Below are 20,916 nucleotides of genomic sequence, written 5' to 3' on the forward strand. Positions count from 1 at the left end.
GTTGTTATGGTTTAAAAAAAATTATTTTATAAAAAATATTTTTAGTTGAGATTGGTTTAGAAAAATATATATTTGGTTAAAATTATGATTGAAATTGAGGTTGAATTAAAAGTAATATAATATGTTTGGTTAAGAACACTTTTTAAATTGAGGTTATAAATAACTAAAAAAAAAAAAAACTAATATTGATAGTTTTTAATTTAAATATTCTAGATTTAACTACTGTTGTTATATAATAAAATAAATAATACTTTATATAAAATATTTTTTATTGTTTCATTAAACTATCTATAATTTTATCACTTACAAAATACGTCCTATAGGAACTATAGTTTTTTTGGTTTTTTGAGCATATAACAAAATTAGGTAAAATATAATTAAAAATAGAATTGAGATTACGATCAAATTTTATAAATATTATGTCATGATATAATTTCCTTCTAATTTATATAATGTTAAATATTAGTTTTTTTAATAAAATACAATTAAAAATTAAAAAAAATGAATTTGTTTACTATTCACGTAAATTCACTCTGCATTGTTGTTTTCTCTTGTTACCCGCTCTCTTTCCTCTTCTCCTTTGAGGTTTGCCTAACCCGAACACGATGACAATTCAATCATTTAAACCGAACCCTTACCACCAGTAACAATCCCTGCATTCCCTGAACAATCCAACCTGTTGCCCAGGAGACTTTCCCAGTGAGCTTTTTCATGGCATTAATTCAGCCTGTGGCAGTGGCTCCTCTGCAACTGGGCTCCTTCACTCCTCTACAACTGGTACCTCCACACGACTTCTTGTTATCCTATTCTTGCAGCTTGGCTTTACTCTGTCACTACGCTTAGCAGAGCTCTCTACTGCATGAAAAATAAATTATAATTCACTCTTGGCTTGGCTTTACTCATGCATGCAATAGAGCTGCTGAATCAATTCACGTGAATAATAGAGCTGAGCTGCTGAATTAATTCACGTGAATAATAAAGCAAAAGCATAGAAAATTTGCTTTCGTTAAACCATGGTCATAACCAATTTAAGCGAATCCCACCAGAACAAAACTTAATTTTTATCTTTACCTTACCTTAACCAAACGTTAATATTTGTGACTGACCATGAATCGCCGAACGGCATTTAATGAATGCGTTCCTATCGTTGTTTCATGTTTGAAAAAATCGTGAAAAAACTTTTCATAATGAAATAGCTTTCCATAGAATATGGACTTGATTATTAATGAAAATCAAATCCTTCGTGAAATGTGAAATAATATACATGTAAAGAGGGAGTGAAATGTGAAATAATATACATGTAAAGACGACTGATATAGCTTAGACCATCAGCAACCACGTCTTCTTCTTCCCAATGGCTTTTGAGATCCACTTCCTTTTGTGGTATTATTAAGCTATCTTCCAACCAGTTTCAGATACATGAATTAAATCTAAAGCAAACCAGCCAGAAATGTCCAGTCAAATTTGAGATGAGACTATTGTAAGAGGTCACTTGCTACTCGAGCCAAAAAAAACCTCAGCATCAAGTCTCTCACTGTTAGATTCTTCTAGATGATAACGTTAAAAGCAAAAATTATGAATTAATAATAGCTGATTTGCTTACATTAAGGCATCAGTCCACAACAAAATCAAATAACAGTCAACGATCATTATCCAAAAAACACAGCATCAGGGAATTATTAAAGATAGGTAGGTCTTGTACTAATCAAGTACGTGTAGAAACCATAATGATATATGATGGAATAAAATTCTCACTAAACTATTAAAGGCTGAGCAAGTGCTCTCACATGTCACATGCATCTACATTTGTACTAGTTTTAATCACTTGATATATATTGCCCATTCACGAGAAATCCACCTTATCGTAAAAATCCAATGGCCACCGCCACTCAATAAGTACAAAACGTGGAAGCAGTGCTTTTTCCGGGGATCGTTGAGTAAGCTCACCTCCCTTGATCCTGGAGCAAGCTCACCTCCTTCTTCAAAAATGTTGGCAATGCAAAGGCAGCTGAGTGAACCTGTCAAGAAAATGTCACAAATAATATTCAGCTCTATTAAACAATATCCAACTCCATGACATACAGTTACCATTGGTTCAATAAGGATATCAATGAAAGAATCACGTTTCCACGATGCAACCAAAGAAAAATACAAAATTTGGGGTTTTTGAAATAAACATTAGAGATATAAAGAAACAAGGAGATGACAGGAACTTAGTATCAAACTCGAAGAAGGAGCTACTACCTCAGAGTTATAGTACTTGAGTTCTCTTTTATGCTTGGTGGCACCTTCTAACTTCTCAATAGGATTGACAGGATTCAAGAACTCAACAGGCGGGCCCTCTGTTGAGCATAGGACAAACCCGATCACGCCACTGCATGCCAGATAACAACAGACAGCAGGTAAGAATCATTGAAACCCCATTTGAATTTCCCTCATAAATTATTGAACAATGGCAAAACTGTGATGACAAAAATCAGGGAGACCATTTGCTAACATTAACAAAAACCAAAATCTCAAATTCATGAACACAAAGTGAGATTACTCAGCATTGTGTTTTCATCTTAATCACAGCAAAGGGTGTGGTTGCAGAGCTGTATACTCCAAATGGCCATGATTAAAGCATCCACCGGTCCCACAATTTTCAGACAATTATTTTTGAGATGAAGAATGCAAAAGCATGTATGACAATAAATAGAGCTCATGATTACCTTGGATATGTTGGAACACTTGCCCAGGCATAACGGATAGAACCCTTGAATGTTTCACAGCATATAGAGATCATATCCTGAATAAGATGTGTAAGTAGCCACATACTTTCTGCCATGTTACAGAGGACACCACCAGGCCTTAATGCTCTAGCTATTGTCTCGAAAAATGGCTTCTCTACTAGCTCTTGAGCAGGACCTTAATCAAGAAGAGGAATCCCATGAGCAACATTCCTAAATGCATTAAGCCATAAAACAATGGAAATTTCTCTGAAGATCACAGAAACCAAGTTTTCAAATAGTTCAGTTCTCAACTATAGAAGCAGATTAGGGAACTGAGAACCAAACAGTTATATCTAAAACCCAAACGATAGTTTCTAGCAAAAGTTTTCAAGCATATTGAACCAGAAACCAGAAGCCACACAAAATCCATTCATCTGCACAGTTCCATAGTTCTGAAACATGATTCTACCTCAATCAGTCACAGGCCACACATCCTGGTTTCCCTTCTGGTGTTATAAACTCTAAAGAAGAAGAACAATTATTCACATTCTAGAGCATACCTACAGGGTCTGAGGAATCAACAATAATAGCATCATACTTTCCTTCAGGAGTTGACCGGAGAAAATCTACAGCTGTAAAGTTTTCAGAGGCAAGATCAGCTAATATCAGTTCAATTCACTTCAATTAACCCAAGGAAAACTCACGCACTAATAATGAAGTCTTTATATAACTGGGACAAAGTGTAGAAGAAGGAACATGAAAAAATTGTTTGAGCATACCATCACCCACATGAAGTCGGACCCGAGGATCCTCAAATCCAACAGCCAATTGTGGAAAAAACTTCTTAGACACCTACAGTATTTTGAAGGAGTTAGACGGAGCAGAATGGTAATTGTGATGCAAGAAGGTTTTCACCAAATCAGCACTTACATCTATAACCATCTGATCTATTTCACAAATATCAATATGTTCCACAGAACTATGGCGAGAAATTTCCCTAAGAACACCACCATCACCACCACCAACAACCAAAACCTGCATTATTAATTGCGTGAAATGAGAGTGAACCAAACATGAAAGTGAAATTAATTACACCAAGTTCAAAAGACATCCAGAAACAAAATTTGAAACGACTAGATGTTGTTTCCACGGACCAGTCAAATTTTGGCTGTAAGGTTACCAAAAGAAAGATAGATAGCAGAGAAACAAGGTATGATGACAGAAGACCTTAAACATTTCCATGAGGTTCTAAACAGGAAATACAAGAACTGAAGCAAGGTAAATTACTATTTCGAAACAACTACAATGGCATCTTATCAGGATTCATATCAGGTTCGAGGAAAGGCAATTGCATGCCATCTCATGAATTTCAGATTGAAGACTCCAGCTTATTTTAAACTCAAGTTTCATTGTACTCTCATTTTCTCTAGCTTTTCCTATTTTATTTTATGATTTCAGATAGAAAGGCGACTTTGGAATGGAAGCTGTAATATTTTGTTGACAAGTATAACTGTGAGAAAAAAGAGAACTAATTGTTTCCTCTTTCATTTCAAAATCTCCTCCTAAAGTTCCAACAAACAGGCACTTGGCATTAAAAAAAGCATATATGTTGCATGTTGCACAAATAACTACTCCGGACAGTGATTAACATACAAGAGGGCGATAGAGTAGCTTCAGCACATCTAAATCATTGAAAAGCAGAAAAAAATAGCACTGTTTCATACAGTTTTGGGAGATGGAATCGAACAAAGGGGAAGATGGGCGATCATCTCCTGGTATGCGCATTCATCTTTCTCAGTCAATTGAACAATACCATCAAGAACAAGCACTTTCCCATATGATGTTGACTGCGAACAAACAACTCCGTATCAGCCAAATCATATAAAAACCAATGCAGCAAATCTAGGTAGACATATTAGCACACACTCAAGGAGGGAGGGAGGCAAACAACAGAACACGGAAATTTCATAAAATCAGTGAAATATATAGAGTTGAGATGGCCGTACCTCAAAAACCAAGACCTCTTGATACTCTGACTTTCCCTTGTATAAAATCTCTTTCACTTCCAGTGTATGTGCTTCTCCTGCAGATGGATACCCAAAAACACAAACCATGGATACAGTGAGCAGCTCAAAAAGAGACAGAGTAACCATTTCTATTCATCGCAAGAAAATAATGAAAAGGGAAAAAAAGTGCATGGATGATAAATAGTCCATATAAGGCAACATTTTCTGCAGGAGAGAGAGAGAGAGAGAATAAGTTAGCATAAAAAGAACACTGTTGTGGGAGCTAAATGTGGCAGGTTGGACCTCTGGCATTCTCTGTTCCTAATTTTTTTTCCCCCAAGGTTCTCTGGTGTACAATGTTTTAAAATTAATTTCAGCAATAAAAAGGGTCACAAAATGATATTGGGAGATTTCTATTCACATCACAAATTTCAGAATTCAATACAAAAATATGAAGTTGCAGGTGATTTACTGTCATCAACAAGTGAAGACATTATTGCATTCAATGGTCATGCATAAGAGGAGTGATACATACCAGGCCACATGGGGTTGTTGAAGTAAACCTTTTTGCTAGTTTTGCCTGCCAAAAAAGCAATAAATGAGGTTCATCAATAGCAACCAATTTAAACCAAAATATCCCCAAATAAATAACAAGAAAATAAAAAACTGGAACTGGAAAAGGAGAAAAAATAAGTAAAAGATACCAGAGCAAGAATGAGATTCCGAGAACCACCCAGAAACAACAGTAGAATGGCATTTTGCGTCAAGCTCAGGGGCAGAAGCCCTAGCCTTCAGGCAACACGAAGGAATAGCCTTCTCTGAACCATTCCCATTATTCGCCTTCCCATCCATTGTCTTCTGGCATTCCAAACCTCTTCCTGTGCCGCCCTCCATAGATTATCCTTTTCTTCTCCTGCTCCAGCCTCTAGACACCACACAGAATTCTGAAAAATCAGTAAATACAAAACACAAAGGAAAAGAAAAAAACCAAAAACAACACTAATAATAGTGGTTAATCAATGATGACAAAATCAAAACTTAACACATAGACACCTGCAAATTCAATGATTCAAAACATGATGAGTAAAGATTACCAAAAGAACTGTATGAAACTGCATGCAGTACCAAGCAAGTAAAAAGGAGATCAATTTATATAATAATCAAAACCATCCTCAGAAAGGAAAGCCACATTATTTTCACAAAGTAAAGATTGAAAAGGATTCTCCAAATAAAATTTTTAAGACGATGAATATCATTAATGAATAAACACCACAATGATCAATAATTTCCAAATTAGTGATTGATTGAGTACCAAATAATATACAAGAATCTATAATTAAGATTCTGATTCGGAAAAAAATGCTAATTTCTCTGAATATCCGAGAAGCTATGGTTCATTTCCATTTTGAACAATATCACAGCATGCAAAGCGATACAACTTGAGAAGAAAAGGAAAAATTAAATATTACTATCTGCACAGAAATAATTTATTAAGAAAATATTAAAAAAAGAACAAGAAATGTCAAAAAGAATGAGATCATGAGTTGGGTTCTTAAAAAAAAAATACAAAAGAAAAGTCAAATTCAACTAGTACAACCTTGTTCATTAAGCACGACAGCAACAAAAAAAAAAGGTCTGTTTGGTTCCCGAGAAAAAAATCAAACAAATAATATTAACATTTTTTTACTACCAACAGTAGTTTTCTTTATGTTCTTTTCTTTCTTTCCAGAAGAAATTAATAAAAAAGAACGAGATCATTTTTTTCTCGAGAAATAAACAAGAAAAGGCTAGGTTTTACTAAAAATGGCACAAGAAACAAAGCCTGTAAAGTTGCAAAAACCTTCACTAATTCACTTCGAAAAAAAACCCAAAAATGAAAAAACTAGAAAAAAATCATAAAACAATACAGTAATGAATGGGAAAAAAAAAGCTTCAGAGAGAGAGAAAGAAAGGTTCTTGCCTGGCGTAAATGTCAGTGAGAGAAATGAGATTGTATTATCGTTGCTAATAATACTATGAGGCTGAATTTGTGTTGATCAGGAGGACAAAATGGAAGGGAAATGAGATAGAAAGGCAGAGAGTGTCTCCCTTTCGTCTTTCTCTTCTTTTGATTTCTCTCCTTTGCAGGCTTTAATGGTGTGTCGTGTCATGATCAGCCTGCAAGCTCCTCGCACATTATATAGACGGGTCTGTGAAGGGTTGAACGCACAGACAACTAAGCCCATGGTTAATTTAAGTGTACACTTGGTTTGTAGCCCATCATTTGGATAAAAAATATTGAATATATAATTTGATATATTTTTAAATAAAAAATATTTTTAAAAATAATAATTATTACAATAACAAAAAAATATTCTTAATTAAAAAAATAAATTAAATTGACTTATATTCCGATTATCTTGATTAAAAATTTAAACAGTATTATTTTTATTTTTTTTAATTAACTTATCTTTAAGTTAAACAATATATACACAAACATTTTAGATTGCTAGTATTATTTCAAGTGTTGTTATGTGTAAAGTTGTAATTAATTTATATTTTTCATTTTCATTTTAATGTTTCATTATTTGTTTTTTTGATTTCGGGTCTTTCTATTGTGATCATGGTTTAAAGTATTTTTTACTTGAAAAAATATTAAAATATTTTTTTATTTTTAAAATTAACATATTAAAATGATTTAAAAATAAAAAATATTTTTAAAAAAAATAAAAGTTGAATTATATTTGTAAAGGGTCCCTTCCTCGTGGGCAATTTTAGCGTAGAAGAGAGAGTGGGAAATGCAATCTTGCTGGAGGCATCCATACAAGAAAATATCAAGCATGCGTATGCTTTGAGCAGACAGAAAAGCTTGCACTTTAACTTGACACCAGATGTGTGGAATCACTTTGTTAATGCTCCAAGACGTAATCATATTATTATATGTTAGTCTATTAAATGATTATAAAGCAAAGTACTTTGAGGGGAGGAGAAAAATAAAGGGGCAGTTCATCATATTACTTGTCCTTTTAACTATGATTTTTTTTATATTAATCTGAATATTCGGGTTAATTTATATATATTATGATAAATTTTATAAATTTTAAAATTAATAATTATATAAATTTTTAATAATTATTATATAAATAACGAAAAACTCGAATATAAGATCATGTTAAGTAGCAAACCTTTTTTTGGTTATAAATGGAGAGTTTAATTGTAGTTATTTTATATAATATTTTTTATTTAAAAATATATTAAAATAATATTTAAAAAAATTATAAAAATAATTTTATATGGGATCTCCTTTTCCTTGTTGGGAACTTAAATTAATCAATGACAATAACCTTTTCATAGTTTATTGGCTTTTCGTGATACATGAGTGAACGAGGATCGATTCTACATTAATTTTAATAATATTTTTATAAAATACTGCTTGCTTCGTGCATGCTTTTGTGTCTTGTTTTGTTTTTTCATTTTACATGTGAGTGAAATTGATTTGTCAAGTCGTTGTATTTTAATTATAAGAAGATAAATATGTGTGGAAAAAAACTCAAGACATTTTTTTAAACAAGGAGAATCAATGAATTAAAACGATTTTTTTTTACTAAATAAGAATTTTTAATCAATTTCTTATAACATTCTTTTGAATTCGATCAAAGATTAATTCTAACTAATATATATTTATGACTTATCTTGACTCGTCAATTAAAAAAAAATATTTAAATCAAATTATAAAATTCATACTAAAAAAATCTATTTGTGTTTTTTATTGGATATTGAACAGATTATTAATACCAGAAGAAATGCCTTTTTATTTATTACTATAACTAAAAACTAGCCATATATTTAAAGTAATTCGAATAATTCATTGGTTTTGCTTTCAGTTCTTGTGGTGTTGATAAATGTGGCTACAGATTCTGCACGTAGTGTATTATGCTTAAGATTTTTTTTAAGTATTTTTTATTTAAATAATTTAAATAATAATTTTTAATTTTTAACATAGTATATTAAAATAATCAAAAAATATTTAAAAATATTTATATTTATATTCAACCCACTTATATAAAATAACAAATTAACAAAGAATTGATGCCAATAATTTCACTAATCTCTATAAGATTTAGATATGAATGAATAAAAGTTTCATTGTATATATTAAAAAAAAATATTTTTAATAAAATTATTATTAAATCATTTTAAAATATAAAAACTCAAAAATAATAATTATACTATAAATATTTTATTTTAAAAATATTCTTAAAATAATTTTGCTTTTACACGCTCATGCCTGTAGTATCCAACAATGATAGTATGCTATAAAGCATGATGTGTTATTAAAAAAAAAAAACTCTATCAGCTTCCATCTGTCTCAAAATAATGGCATGACAGGCTTGGATGTCACGTTCATTTGATAGAAATTAGATAGGTAAATACATCGTGGATATGATTTATTTTTTTTTAATTTGATAAAAAAAATACTCAACTAATAATAATATTATTTAAAAAAAGCAAGAAAAAATTAGAACCTCGATTTGAGTAGGTTTAATAATTTTTGTTAATTTAATAATATAATTTCAAAAATCAATAACAATAACCTTTAGGAAAAGAACACAATTACTAACAGAAAAAACTGAACACTTACAAATATTATAAGAAACTATTTTCTTAATATTTCAACAATTTTATTTGATAACAAATTAAAAAAAGAAGAAAATATGATAACCTTGTTAAAAAAATAAAAAAATTCAAAGATTAATTATCAACAAATCAAACATTGAAAAATAAATTAAAAATTAACTTTTTTTAAAAAAATTGATTCAAATTAACATGTCAAATTCATATTCTGGTGGTGGAGTTGAGATAAATTTGCATAGAAAAAATTAAATAAAATAATGGAAGTCAACTACAATGCAAGCTATAAAAGGTTAAAATAATTATAAAAATAATTATAAAAAATAAAAGTTATACGAGGCTAATATTTAAAACTCGTGAATTGGGTCATGAAACTGTAATTATCTCATAGAAGAAAAAGACAAAATAAAATTACAAAATAAAATCTTTAATTATATAAAATTTTAAAAAATAGTAATAAAAAATAAGAACTAAATCTAGTATAAAAAATAAAAGAAAATAATGAGGGATCCGATCCAAAAATTTAATAAGCAAAAAAATAGAAATAAAAAGAATTATGATAAAATTAAATAACAAATAAATGAATAAAATATTAAGAAAAAAAATAGAATTTTTTTTAGAAAATAATAAAAACAATCAACAAATAGCAATCAATAAAATAAAAAATAAAATTGATACAAATAAAAATTAATAGGAAACATTTGATTTTTAAAAAGATTGACATAAAATCTAAGATGAAGAGAGAAAAAAGAAATAGAAAAAAAACCATACTAGATCACACTTATTATTTTATTGTATATATATATGTCTGACCACAAAAAATAATAAAGTGACCTTTTAAATTATATCTTAAAAGGTGATGTTGGATTGTTATAGGAAATGATATTTGTTCCATTACAAAAACATGAGTGATTTTCAGTGGCTAGAAATCATTTTTATTTTTTTTTAATTATATTTATATTTATTAAAATGTTGGATTTTCTGACCATATCAATTTTCACCCCAATTTTTTTTTAAAATTATTAATTTTCGTTTTTGGAAACATCTTGGATTTCTCAAGCAGGATTTATGTTAGAATGTTTAAAACTGAACTTCGATTTTCTATTTTATTTTTATAAAAAATACAATTTAGATAAAATGGATGGTTTGTTTGAGAAATTGTTAAAATTTGAAGGGACAAAATTGATACCAAGATTTATCCCGTGGAAAAATAGAGACCACATGGGAGGCATTGCTTGGATTCTCTTTGCGTCGCACCTGTCAATTCAAAAGGACAATATCGTCTGGTCACCTTATAAAATATTATTTTGTGAGGTTGTTATGATTCCCACGTGAAACATGATATTGATGTAGGAGTAAAAGAGTGAGTTGCATTTTTTTTATTTCACTTTACGTTGGTTCGAGTCTTGCCAACGTGTATATTTATTATTTTTGTGATATTTTATATATTTACTAGATTTATAAAATATTTAATAAACTATAAAAATTAATGATGATACATACAAACTAGTCAAAATATCCTACATAAATTAAAAATAAAAAAAGGAGTGAGTTCCCAGCATGTTCAAATACATCCACCAGCTGTCCATCTCTACCTGCTAAACTCCCCGTATAGTTAGGAAAAAAAATTTTTACAAAATAAAACCTTTAATTATATAAAATTTTAAAAAATAACAATAAAAAATAAGAACTAAATCTAGTATACAAAAATAAAAGAAAATAACAAGGGATCGGATCCAAAAATTTAATAAGCAAAAAAATAGAAATAAAAAGAATTATGATAAAATTGAATAACAAATAAATGAATAAAATATTAAGGGAAAAAAATTAGAAATTTTTTTAGAAAATGATAAAAACAACCAACAAATAGTAATCAATAAAATAAAAAATAAAATTGATACAAATAAAAATTAATAGGAAATATTTGATTTTAAAAAAAATTGACATAAAATCCAAGATGAAGAGAGAGAAAAGAAATAGAAAAAAAACCACACTAGATCACACTTATTATTTTATTGTATATATATGTCTGACCATAAAAAATAATAAAGTGATCGTTTAAATTATATCTTAAAAGGTGATGTTTGATTGTTATAGGAAATGATATTTGTTCCATTACAAATGCATGAGTGATTTTCAGTGGCTAGAAATCATTTTTATTTTTTTTAATTATATTTATATTTATTAAAATGTTGGATTTTCTGACCATATCAATTTTCACCCCAATTTTTTTTTAAAATTATTAATTTTCGTTTTTGGAAACATCTTGGATTTCTCAAGCAGGATTTATGTTAGAATGTTTAAAACTGAACGTCGATTTTCTATTTTATTTTTATAAAAAATACAATTTAGATAAAATGGATGGTTTGTTTGAGAAATTGTTAAAATTTGAAGGGACAAAATTGATACCAAGATTTATCCCGTGGAAAAATAGAGACCACATGGGAGCCATTGCTTGGATTCTCTTTGCGTCGCAGCTGTCAATTCAAAAGGACAATATCGTCTGGTCACCTTATAAAATATTATTTTGTGAGGTTGTTATGATTCCCACGTGAAACATAATATTGATGTAGGAGTAAAAGAGTGAGTTCCCAGCATGTTCAAATACATCCACCAGCTGTCCATCTCTACCTGCTAAACTCCCCGTATAGTTAGGATATTTGTCTCCTTCTCCTCCCACCTCCTGTTCCACCTACGTTATCTTCTCCTCCTCCCCTCCAGGCGGCCACGCCAGTCTTGTCACCTGCAGCACTCTCGCCCCACCAACAGTGGTGAAGTAGCATTGAGACCCGTTTATTAGTTCAAGTGGTTTTTTTTTAAGAAAAAATTACTGAAAAATAAATTATTTTTTAATATTTAATTATATTATAAAAAAATATACAAGCCTAAATTATAATAAAAGATTTAGTATTTAGTTATATTATAAAAATAAATTAAAAATAACTTATTAATATATTTTTTAATTTTTTAAAGTAATAAAAAACAAATCTTACATATTAAAAAGTTGAATGAAAATAAAATTAAAAAAATTAATTTTATAAATTATTTTAAATAAAATAAATAATAATCAAAATAATAAAGAAGAAATCCAACAAATAAAAAAATTTAAAGATGATGAAATTAAAATAATAATTATAATTTTATAAATTATTTTAAGTAAAATAAGTAACAATAAAAAAATAATGATTAAATTTGATAAATAACAAATTTTCAATTAAAAAATGATAATAACAAAGCAAATAACAATCATAAAAATTAAGATTAAAATTAATATAAAAATCAAAATTTAAAGAATGAAATCGAACAAAATATATATCAATAAAAAATTTGAGTATCAAATTTGCTATAATCAATAAATAATATGATATTTCTAAATTTTTCATAACTTCTAGAAAATATTTTCTGTCCAAAATAAAAAAATATTTTTCTAAAAATCAAGTCAAATTTTCTTTTAACATGAAAGTATTTTAATTAACCAACTTTTTATAGTAGCAAATAAACACATTAAAAGTTTGAAAAATAATTTTTATGAAATTACTTTTCGAGTGAACAATCACCCTTTTAAATTATTTTCTTTCCTTTTCAACAACAAAAAAACTATATTGTGGTGTTAAAAATAATACTTTTTATTTTTAAAATTATTTTTAATATTAATATATTAAAATACATTAAAAATAATTTAAAATAAAAACAGTTTAAAATTTTTGAGAAGCTTGACTAAGCAAACGATCATAATTGACAAGGATAAAATCAATTCAGATCTAGATAGATTGGATTGGATTTTAATAAAAAATAATGTAAAAATTTATTATTTAAAAACTTTGATTGACTTGCTATTTAATTTATATAAAAAAAACTTAGTCAAAACTCTATTAAAATTCATTGATTTTTTTTATTTTTTTTAATAATGTTATTTTTATTTTTTATATAAAAAAAAATTAAATTGACTTTACCTAACTCACCTAATCCATTATCGAAATAAATCGTTAAAAAACCCAGTGTGCAAGCCTAAAATACACACAAAGGATTCAGTCCAAAAATCACCATAGTTATCAAGACTAATTAAGACCACATGCAAAAGAAATTAATAAATTAAGCCAAGCCAAAGCAACCAACTTTCACCAACTTAATCCTAATTAGTGATGGAGCAAAGAGATGTCGATCTTTCACAGCTTTTGATGGCATCGGAATTTTTGGATTATAGGTTACTAGAAACAAAATTATAAGGCGTGAAAGCAGCTTTGGTTGTCATATAATGAATAATATTTTATAAGAGGTCAGATTATATATATATTAGAGTTGAGAATGACTTGTTTTTTAAGGTGAAGAATTGTAATATTTTATATCAATTTTTTTTTTACAAATAGAGTATATTAAAATAATTAATACCTAATTTTACAGAATTATAATAAAATTAGAAGGCATGAAAGCTGAATTAAGCTGAATAATAATAAATAATATTTTATAAAGGAAAGTAAACCGACCTTAAAGAAGAATAGTATGTCTAAAGATTCAAAATTGATTTTTGAGCAGAAATCTAGGATTTTTTAAAAAGAAAAACTACACATTTGACAAAAATAATTTATAAATTAGGATAATTAAGAAAAAACTGACAAAACAGTATAATTTAACTGATTACATTACGAAAAACAGCACAATTAATTAAGATTCAATAGCACAACGTGTTCGAATTTGAAATCTCAAAAGTTATTCCCAAGAACATCACCCTTAAAGACATTTTTTTTTTATCTGCGTCAAAATTTGGAAACGAAGTTGCTAATTTTTCTTAAAGATCGCACCATTTTCAAAAATCTAAATCCAAATTTTAATTTTAATTTTTTTTTTTATGATTTAAGGATTAGGCCAAATTCTTAAAGGTTGAACAACTTCTAATAATACAATTTATTCCCTTTTGATATATTATGATTTTTGCAGTAATATTATTATTGAAGGTATTGTTAAAGAGTGTGATTAAAGTTGTTTTTTATTTAAAAATATATCATAATAATTTTTTTTTTATTTTTATAAATTTATACACCAAGCACATCAAAACAATAAAAAAATTAAATCTTTATAAAAAACCGTTTGAACAGCAACTTCCCACCATACTGCTTTGCGAGTTTTTATCCTCATATGTGCTATTTGAGGAAAAAACAGAAAAAGAACAACTCAAAATCTACACCTCAATTTGTAGAAAGTATAATGAAAGATCGTATTCATCCTCACCGACAAAATAGTTGCCACCTCGTGAGACTGTCTTTACGAAAGGACCCATGATAAGGCCTTTCGATCTTGTCTTGTTCATGGCATATCTGCGTCTGTGGGTGATGAGTTGGATTTCTCATTTGCAGACACTGTAGAAGATGAAATGGACTGCTGCAACAACAATCCTTCTCCATTCGTTGCAGATACTATTTGGAGGTTTGCAGAACATGGTGTTCACCCTTCCCAGAGCTTATGAATTATACACAGAAACTATTTTAACCTATAGTAGTTGTATAGCACAAACTTTCCAAGATGAATATTCAAAATAAAATGTGATTCTTCAAGAGGGTAAAAAGAAGAGATGAAGGGGGAGGAGAAATGAAGGACCGTGTTAACTCAGTTTAATGAAGAAGTCTTAAATTATTACAGGTTTTTCTTTATAATTCATTTAATATTCAAAGTGTTCTTGTGTTTTTTCCATCTCCTAATATTTTTTTTTCACATTTAGATAATTTATTTTATATATTTTTTTAACCCACAAAACACAAAATACTTCAAAAATTAACTATTATTACAATCCCAAACTTATAATATTTGATTTTTTTCCTTGTAAAAGATTCTTATATTAATTAAAAATATTCACCTCCCTCAATTATTATAATCATCATGGTTGGTCTCTTTCAAAATCGTGTTTCACCGTGCAGTAGGGTTTGTTTCTAAAATATTTTTTATTAGAAAATATATTAAAATAATATTAAAACATCAAATCAATCATTTAAAAAATTAATTGTAACAAAAAAAAAGCTTTTGCCCCCCTCCTTCGGGCGGTCAAGGCTTTGAAAAGACCAAGAAAGCATGCAGTAACATCAGCAAATTATTATTGATCCATCATCATTAGCTCGGACTTTAACCTTACACGTGGTGGTAAATGATATGTTGAGGGGAATCATGTCTGAATATTTTTCTAGCAAAATGATGAATCTTTTACACGTGTTCTTGGCTCTGTCTTTAATTTTCTGTGGAAAGATACCTTCAGAAACAGTAGAACGAAAAAAAATCAGAAGCAAGATGAATCTGGCAGCCATGATATGGACCTTTTATTCCCCATTTATACAGAACAGTAACCAAAGATTTACGAGTTTTTTTTAGATTGTAGTGTAGAGTATTTTTTTTATTTAAAAATATATTAAAATAATATTTTTTATTAATTTTTAACAGCACATCAAAAACCACTTAAAAATATTAATTTTTTTAAGGTTCTAAATAATTTTAATGTGTTTATATTAAAAATAATTTTTATAAAATAAAAAATAATATTTTAATATATTTTTAAATAAAATATAGTTAAAAAAACAACTATTATAGAAAAATATTTCACTAGTAACCAGATCATACTAATCAAAAGTTTTAATTACTATTTGATAAGAGGTGTATTTTTGTCGCACACCAATCATTAAACTTTGCCAAATGTTGTAAGAAAAATCTTAATCTTAAATTGTAATGAAATCCAAGACACCGGTGAATCCTATGGTAAATCAAGAATTTATGAAGCTGCATTGTTTTGATGAAATAAATTTTAGAAGTTAAATAGAATTTATTAATCTAATATTAGTTTATCTAAAATTTATTTTCAATACATAATTCTTGAAAGCAAAATTTACATGTTTTTTTTTATCATGCCATAAAGATAATTATGGAATATTGGATTCAAGTTTGATAAAAAAATAAAAATATTAAATGAAGTCGTTATAAAGTAGCCGTATATATGGTTGGATTACCTTCCTTTTAGAAAGAAATAATACTTATTGGGTATTTTAATTTGACATTTTCTAAATATACTAAAAAAAACTTAATTATTACCGTAATAATAAAACTAAAAACAAATACTTACCTAAATTATATAATTCTTTTTTGAGTGTCCTCTATAATAGAAAAGTTTTTTTTTCTTTCTCAATTATAAATAAAATTTTCATAAAAAATTACATAAAAATGCTTCCAATAAATAAAATTTATCTTATTCTTCTTATTTGTAATTATCAAAAATTTCTTATTTCTAATTATCAAAAATTTGAACAAAAAATGAAGAATAGAATAAGACTTTTAAAATTTTTATTTAATGCAATTATAGTGGATTTCAAGAATAAAACTAGAATAAGACTTCTAAAATTTTTATTTGATGCAATTATAGTGGATTTCAAGAATAAAAAAATTGTAAATAAATCTACAAAAATAAAAAAAAAATTAAGTAAACAAGAGTTTATTAAAAATAAATTTTAGAACTCAGTAGCTGAAAACTTGAAGGGTGGAATAAATTAATTATTGCTATTCAGTGAATACAGAACTCAGTAACTGAAAACTCGAACAATTTTCAAGAACTAATAACTGGACGGATCATCAACTTCCACTTCAACGCAGAACCAAAACCATGGTCAGTTACCATAAATTTCTTTACAGGAGAAAATCTTGATTCCTTCTGTAAGAAAATAAATTCAAAGTCGAATACAATGAGGGGGAAACAAAGAATTACCGTACTATACGCAAATATATATATTAGTTATCATTAACAGGAAAAGCTGTTGCGCCTTTTGAGCTCAACAACGATCACACTGATGTTATCTTTGCTGCCCCGAGCCATTGCTAGCTCGGCTAGCACCGCTGCAGCCTCTGCTGCGCGACAACTCTCGCTCACAACTCCCTGGGACTTCCTCCTCATCCGGCCATGCAGGCATCTCTTTATAATCTGGCATGCGAATTCGTTGGAGATGACATCCCAGAGGCCATCACTGGCTAGGACGAGGAATTCATCATTTTCAGTTCGCTTATTCACGGTGACTTCTGGTTTGGAGGATACAAATGGTTTGAGATACTGATCACCTGCACCAGGATGTTAAAGCAATGTAATTAAGGAAAAGGATATATTTTATTCATGAAATTCAATCTCTTAATCCTGCTTGTGCTATATATCTTTTCAATATGACCTAACGACAGCAACTCTCAAGGATGGTTAACAGCAGGTTACTAGTGATCAACGTGATCTGGTGGTTGCCCTAGTTGTAAGGCAGCACAGGTCTAGCTACTAGTCCCCCATTACTAAATTATCTTGAGGCTCCGATTGTTTTTGTGATGCGGTCTGCATTTTATGTCAATCATAAATTTAAAAATATTCGATACTCTCTTGAAACCTTGATAATTCATAAGACTTTACAAATCCCATGTTTTCCCAATAATTGACCTAGTAGTGATATTGGTTTATTAAGGTGGTCAGCAGGTTTGCTCTCCAACGAATCAAATCCAAATGGAGGCTGTAAACAAGAGAATCACTCATGATTCAAATTCAATTGGAAGCTTTAGGAAAGAAAATTCATCGTAAACGAATAGGTTTAATTGTGAGTGATCTGTTCGAAATTTGATACAATATAATTTTTCGCGAACCATACAAGTGAGGAAGGAACTAGACTTAAGCATGTATGGAGAAGCCAGCAAAGAAGAAACATGAGAGAACAAGATGATCTAGCTTCTGCCTTGTAATAATTGATGGAAGTTTCACATACCTATAGACCTGGAAGTGGCAAGAACTCCTAGAACACGGTGTCCGTTCCAGTTTATAACCCTTCCACCTGCAGCTTCAACTCTCTCCAACTCATCAGGTCTGTCAGGCTTCGCAAAAAAGAGGTCTCAATAAATTATTCATCTTAAACATTAAAAGAACGAGAGAGAATACACCTTTAGAAAACAATGGTCATATAGCATAATTTGTTCAAACTTTATATTTTCCATTTTTCCCTTTTATATTTTATTAAACGATCCCTTTTAAGATCTGTAGCTTGGAAGCTCAACCTCATAAGGAGTGGATTAATTCTGATTGCTTTTCCCCAAATTATTTGCAGTAACTGTGTCCAGTTCAGGGGAAAATTAGCACCGCAGGTATCATCACTGTCTTCATATTTTACAATATTTTGTTGAGTAAAACATTCTTTATAGTTTCATTTTCTTTTTAAAATCTTAACAGGACACTGAGCAAAGATTATAGGGTGACCATCTGATGATCAAAACATCCTATATAATATTACCAAATGATTTTATTGGTAATTAAACAACACAACCTAAATAGAAATCTCATGAACCTTCCTTTTCTATGGTAATTAAAAAATAGAAATCTCATGAACCTTCCTTTTCTTTTGATCTTGATTAGGTTAACAAGCACGAATTTCATATCTGAGAATAAAATTCCGGAAAATCCCAGAAGATTTTATTGTTCTACACTTGAAAAAAATAGATCAAAGAGTTACAAGAAGGGTTTTTTTAATTAAAATATTATTTTAAAAACTTTTTATCTCCTATTTCTTTTTTTCTTTTTTATCCGTCTCTCCTATACCATAAAATATCTCAGTTTCAGCTTGAGCGCGAAGAATTTTCATAAACTTCCTCTATTTTTCCCACTTCAATTTTTTCAGGATACTTCTCAACTTTAAATTGAAATCAATTGATTGAGAATTAAGTCATAAAACTAGCAAATAGCTTCACTCAATTAAGAGATTGATGGTCTAAATCCAAAATGAAGGTGGGAACAAAAAAAAAAAAAAACACTCGATCGATTTCAACAAACCCAAAAATCATTACCTTATGATCAACTGACAATGGCATGGCAACCCCACCTCTACAAATCACAGCTCTAGAATCCCCACAATTAGCCACCACCACCTCCTCCTTCCCCACCACCGCAACAACAGCCGTAGACCCAATCATCTTATCCTTCACCACCTCCTCATCCATCTTTCTAAAACACTCCTCCATCACCTTCTCCCACTCCACACCACCACCCCCTTCCTTCCCCTCCATTATCTCCTCCACAAGAACTCTATGCAACCTCTCTTTACAGGCCTCCGCTACAAGAGCTCCACCATGTCCATCATAAACACCAAAAAAATCATACTTCTTTTCACCTTCATTAAAAATCAAAAACCCCAACTCCACCTTCAGTGTATCCTCCATCTCTTTCCTCCCCCCTATAACAGACACCGACCCATATGATAAAACTACCTCATCTTGCAAAACAACATCATTCCTCGGCGGTGTTAACGATATTGATATCTCCTTTGAACCACCATCATCACTAGCTTTTGCACCAAAAATTCCTCCTGATTTTTTCTCTTCACCACACAAATCACCGCTCTTCCTCTCAATGCCTTCATCCCCACCGGAGATGGTGACATGAGATTTATTATTTTCACACGTATACTTCAATCGTCGGATTTTTAATCTTCTCCGACGAGAATTCAACGTCTTGATCACAGTGAGCTGATCCATCCTCCTTATCAAAGAGTCTCCAAGCTGTCGCAAACAAACATGTAAAGCAAATCAAATCAAATCTCAAGTGTCGAGAACCAAAACAATCACAAAAAAGCAAATATCTTGGTGCCAACCTCTTCATTCTGCATGAAAGAAGTAAAAATTTCGTGGTAGAAGAGGAAAAGCACAGGAGCTAAATGGGAATATAAAACAAATAGGCAATGATGGTCATGTTAAAGCAGATGAAGGGTAGCCGTTGATTGTTCTTTGGTGCACTTGTACACTGCCACATGGGGTGAACAAAAGCCACTAATTTGGATTTGTTTAGGGGAGACGTGGACGGAAGAGATGGATTAAGGGGTACGTGGAGGATGGATCTGGGTGTTGGGGCCCAAGTGTGGAAATCTAGAAGTTATTACGTGGCGTCTCGATGTGCTTAAAGTAGTAAAAGTCAGGCTTTGATGTGTTTGGATCTGACAAGGAAGATTTTTGACTTGGAAACGAAAAGGATTCTTAAGACACGTGTTTAATGATGCTGCGTCGCGTGTCCGATGACAGCGGCTTTGGCCATCTTTTGTGTCGGGTGTTAAATTCGAGTTTTTATTTTAAAATTAGCACTTTTATTTTTTATTTTATTCTTTTTCCACACTCAAAAATATTATAGACAGTAACACGTTTGGTGAAAAACGCGAGTATCAAAGTTGGAAAGTGCAGCTTGAAAAAAGAATAAGCATACAGATGGGTTGCCGAAGCTTCAAGAGAGAGAAAAGAAAAGAAAAGAAATAATTATTTTTATTTTCCTTAAAATAGTTTGATGGATGAGGAAATAATAAGAAAGTGATTGTATTCATGCCACATTGATCTTTAATTTTTTTTATTGGGTATTAAAAATATTTAACTTATTTTTTAATTAATATGGTTATCTGGATTAATTTACAACTATTATTATTAATTTCACAATTTATTAAATATCTTACAAGTTTAATAAACATATATATGATGAAAATAATAAATATACATAATAAAACTTAAATTCACATAAAAAAATAAAATTAGTTAGACTAACACCTCAAAGTCCAGCCCATTTTACTTCC

The 20,916-nt window shown here is 29.6% G+C and overlaps 2 protein-coding genes across 3 annotated transcripts; both read right to left on the reverse strand.

Annotated features, from left to right (window-relative positions):
* Positions 1–1,555: 1,555 nt before the first annotated feature.
* On the reverse strand, positions 1,556–6,884 carry LOC105109019 (spermine synthase-like). Of its 2 annotated transcripts, XM_011003591.1 has the most exons (12): positions 6,678–6,884; positions 5,422–5,661; positions 5,253–5,297; positions 4,718–4,794; positions 4,436–4,558; positions 3,642–3,746; positions 3,491–3,563; positions 3,272–3,343; positions 2,712–2,907; positions 2,245–2,374; positions 1,900–2,018; positions 1,556–1,864 (listed from the first exon to the last, which is right to left on the reverse strand). In XM_011003591.1, exons 2-11 carry the CDS (start codon positions 5,609–5,611, stop codon positions 1,944–1,946), a joined length of 1,086 nt encoding a protein of 361 aa, XP_011001893.1. In that variant the 5' UTR covers positions 5,612–5,661; positions 6,678–6,884; the 3' UTR covers positions 1,556–1,864; positions 1,900–1,943. The 2 variants fall into 2 exon arrangements, with proteins under 2 accessions (XP_011001893.1, XP_011001891.1); XM_011003589.1 differs by having other exon boundaries at positions 1,556–2,018.
* Positions 6,885–16,879: 9,995 nt separating this feature from the next.
* Positions 16,880–20,055, reverse strand: LOC105109020 (probable protein phosphatase 2C 51). Its single transcript, XM_011003592.1, has 4 exons — positions 19,957–20,055; positions 19,154–19,864; positions 18,085–18,190; positions 16,880–17,407 (listed from the first exon to the last, which is right to left on the reverse strand). The coding sequence occupies exons 1-4, from the start codon at positions 19,969–19,971 to the stop codon at positions 17,094–17,096; spliced, it is 1,146 nt and encodes a 381-aa protein (XP_011001894.1). The 5' UTR covers positions 19,972–20,055; the 3' UTR covers positions 16,880–17,093.
* Between the last annotated feature and the right edge of the window lie 861 nt (positions 20,056–20,916).

The sequence above is a fragment of the Populus euphratica genome, unplaced genomic scaffold, assembly GCF_000495115.2.
Source record: "Populus euphratica unplaced genomic scaffold, PopEup_1.0 scaffold204.1, whole genome shotgun sequence".
NCBI classification, from domain to species: domain Eukaryota; kingdom Viridiplantae; phylum Streptophyta; class Magnoliopsida; order Malpighiales; family Salicaceae; genus Populus; species Populus euphratica.

What these genes read in the sequence shown, in the direction of transcription:
- LOC105109019 (XM_011003591.1), bottom strand. Translation starts at nt 5,611, where the DNA reads ATGGAGGGCGGCACAGGAAGAGGTTTGGAATGCCAGAAGACAATGGAT. An exon ending in TAGATCAGATGGTTATAGAT is followed by an intron (nt 3,564 to 3,641) that starts GTAAGTGCTGAT and finishes AAAATACTGTAG; the next exon opens with GTGTCTAAGAAGTTTTTTCC. An exon ending in CCGACTTCATGTGGGTGATG is followed by an intron (nt 3,344 to 3,490) that starts GTATGCTCAAAC and finishes AAAACTTTACAG; the next exon opens with CTGTAGATTTTCTCCGGTCA.
- LOC105109020 (XM_011003592.1), bottom strand. An exon ending in CATTGTCAGTTGATCATAAG is followed by an intron (nt 18,191 to 19,153) that starts GTAATGATTTTT and finishes TTTTTTGCGAAG; the next exon opens with CCTGACAGACCTGATGAGTT. An exon ending in TGCCACTTCCAGGTCTATAG is followed by an intron (nt 17,408 to 18,084) that starts GTATGTGAAACT and finishes ATCCTGGTGCAG; the next exon opens with GTGATCAGTATCTCAAACCA.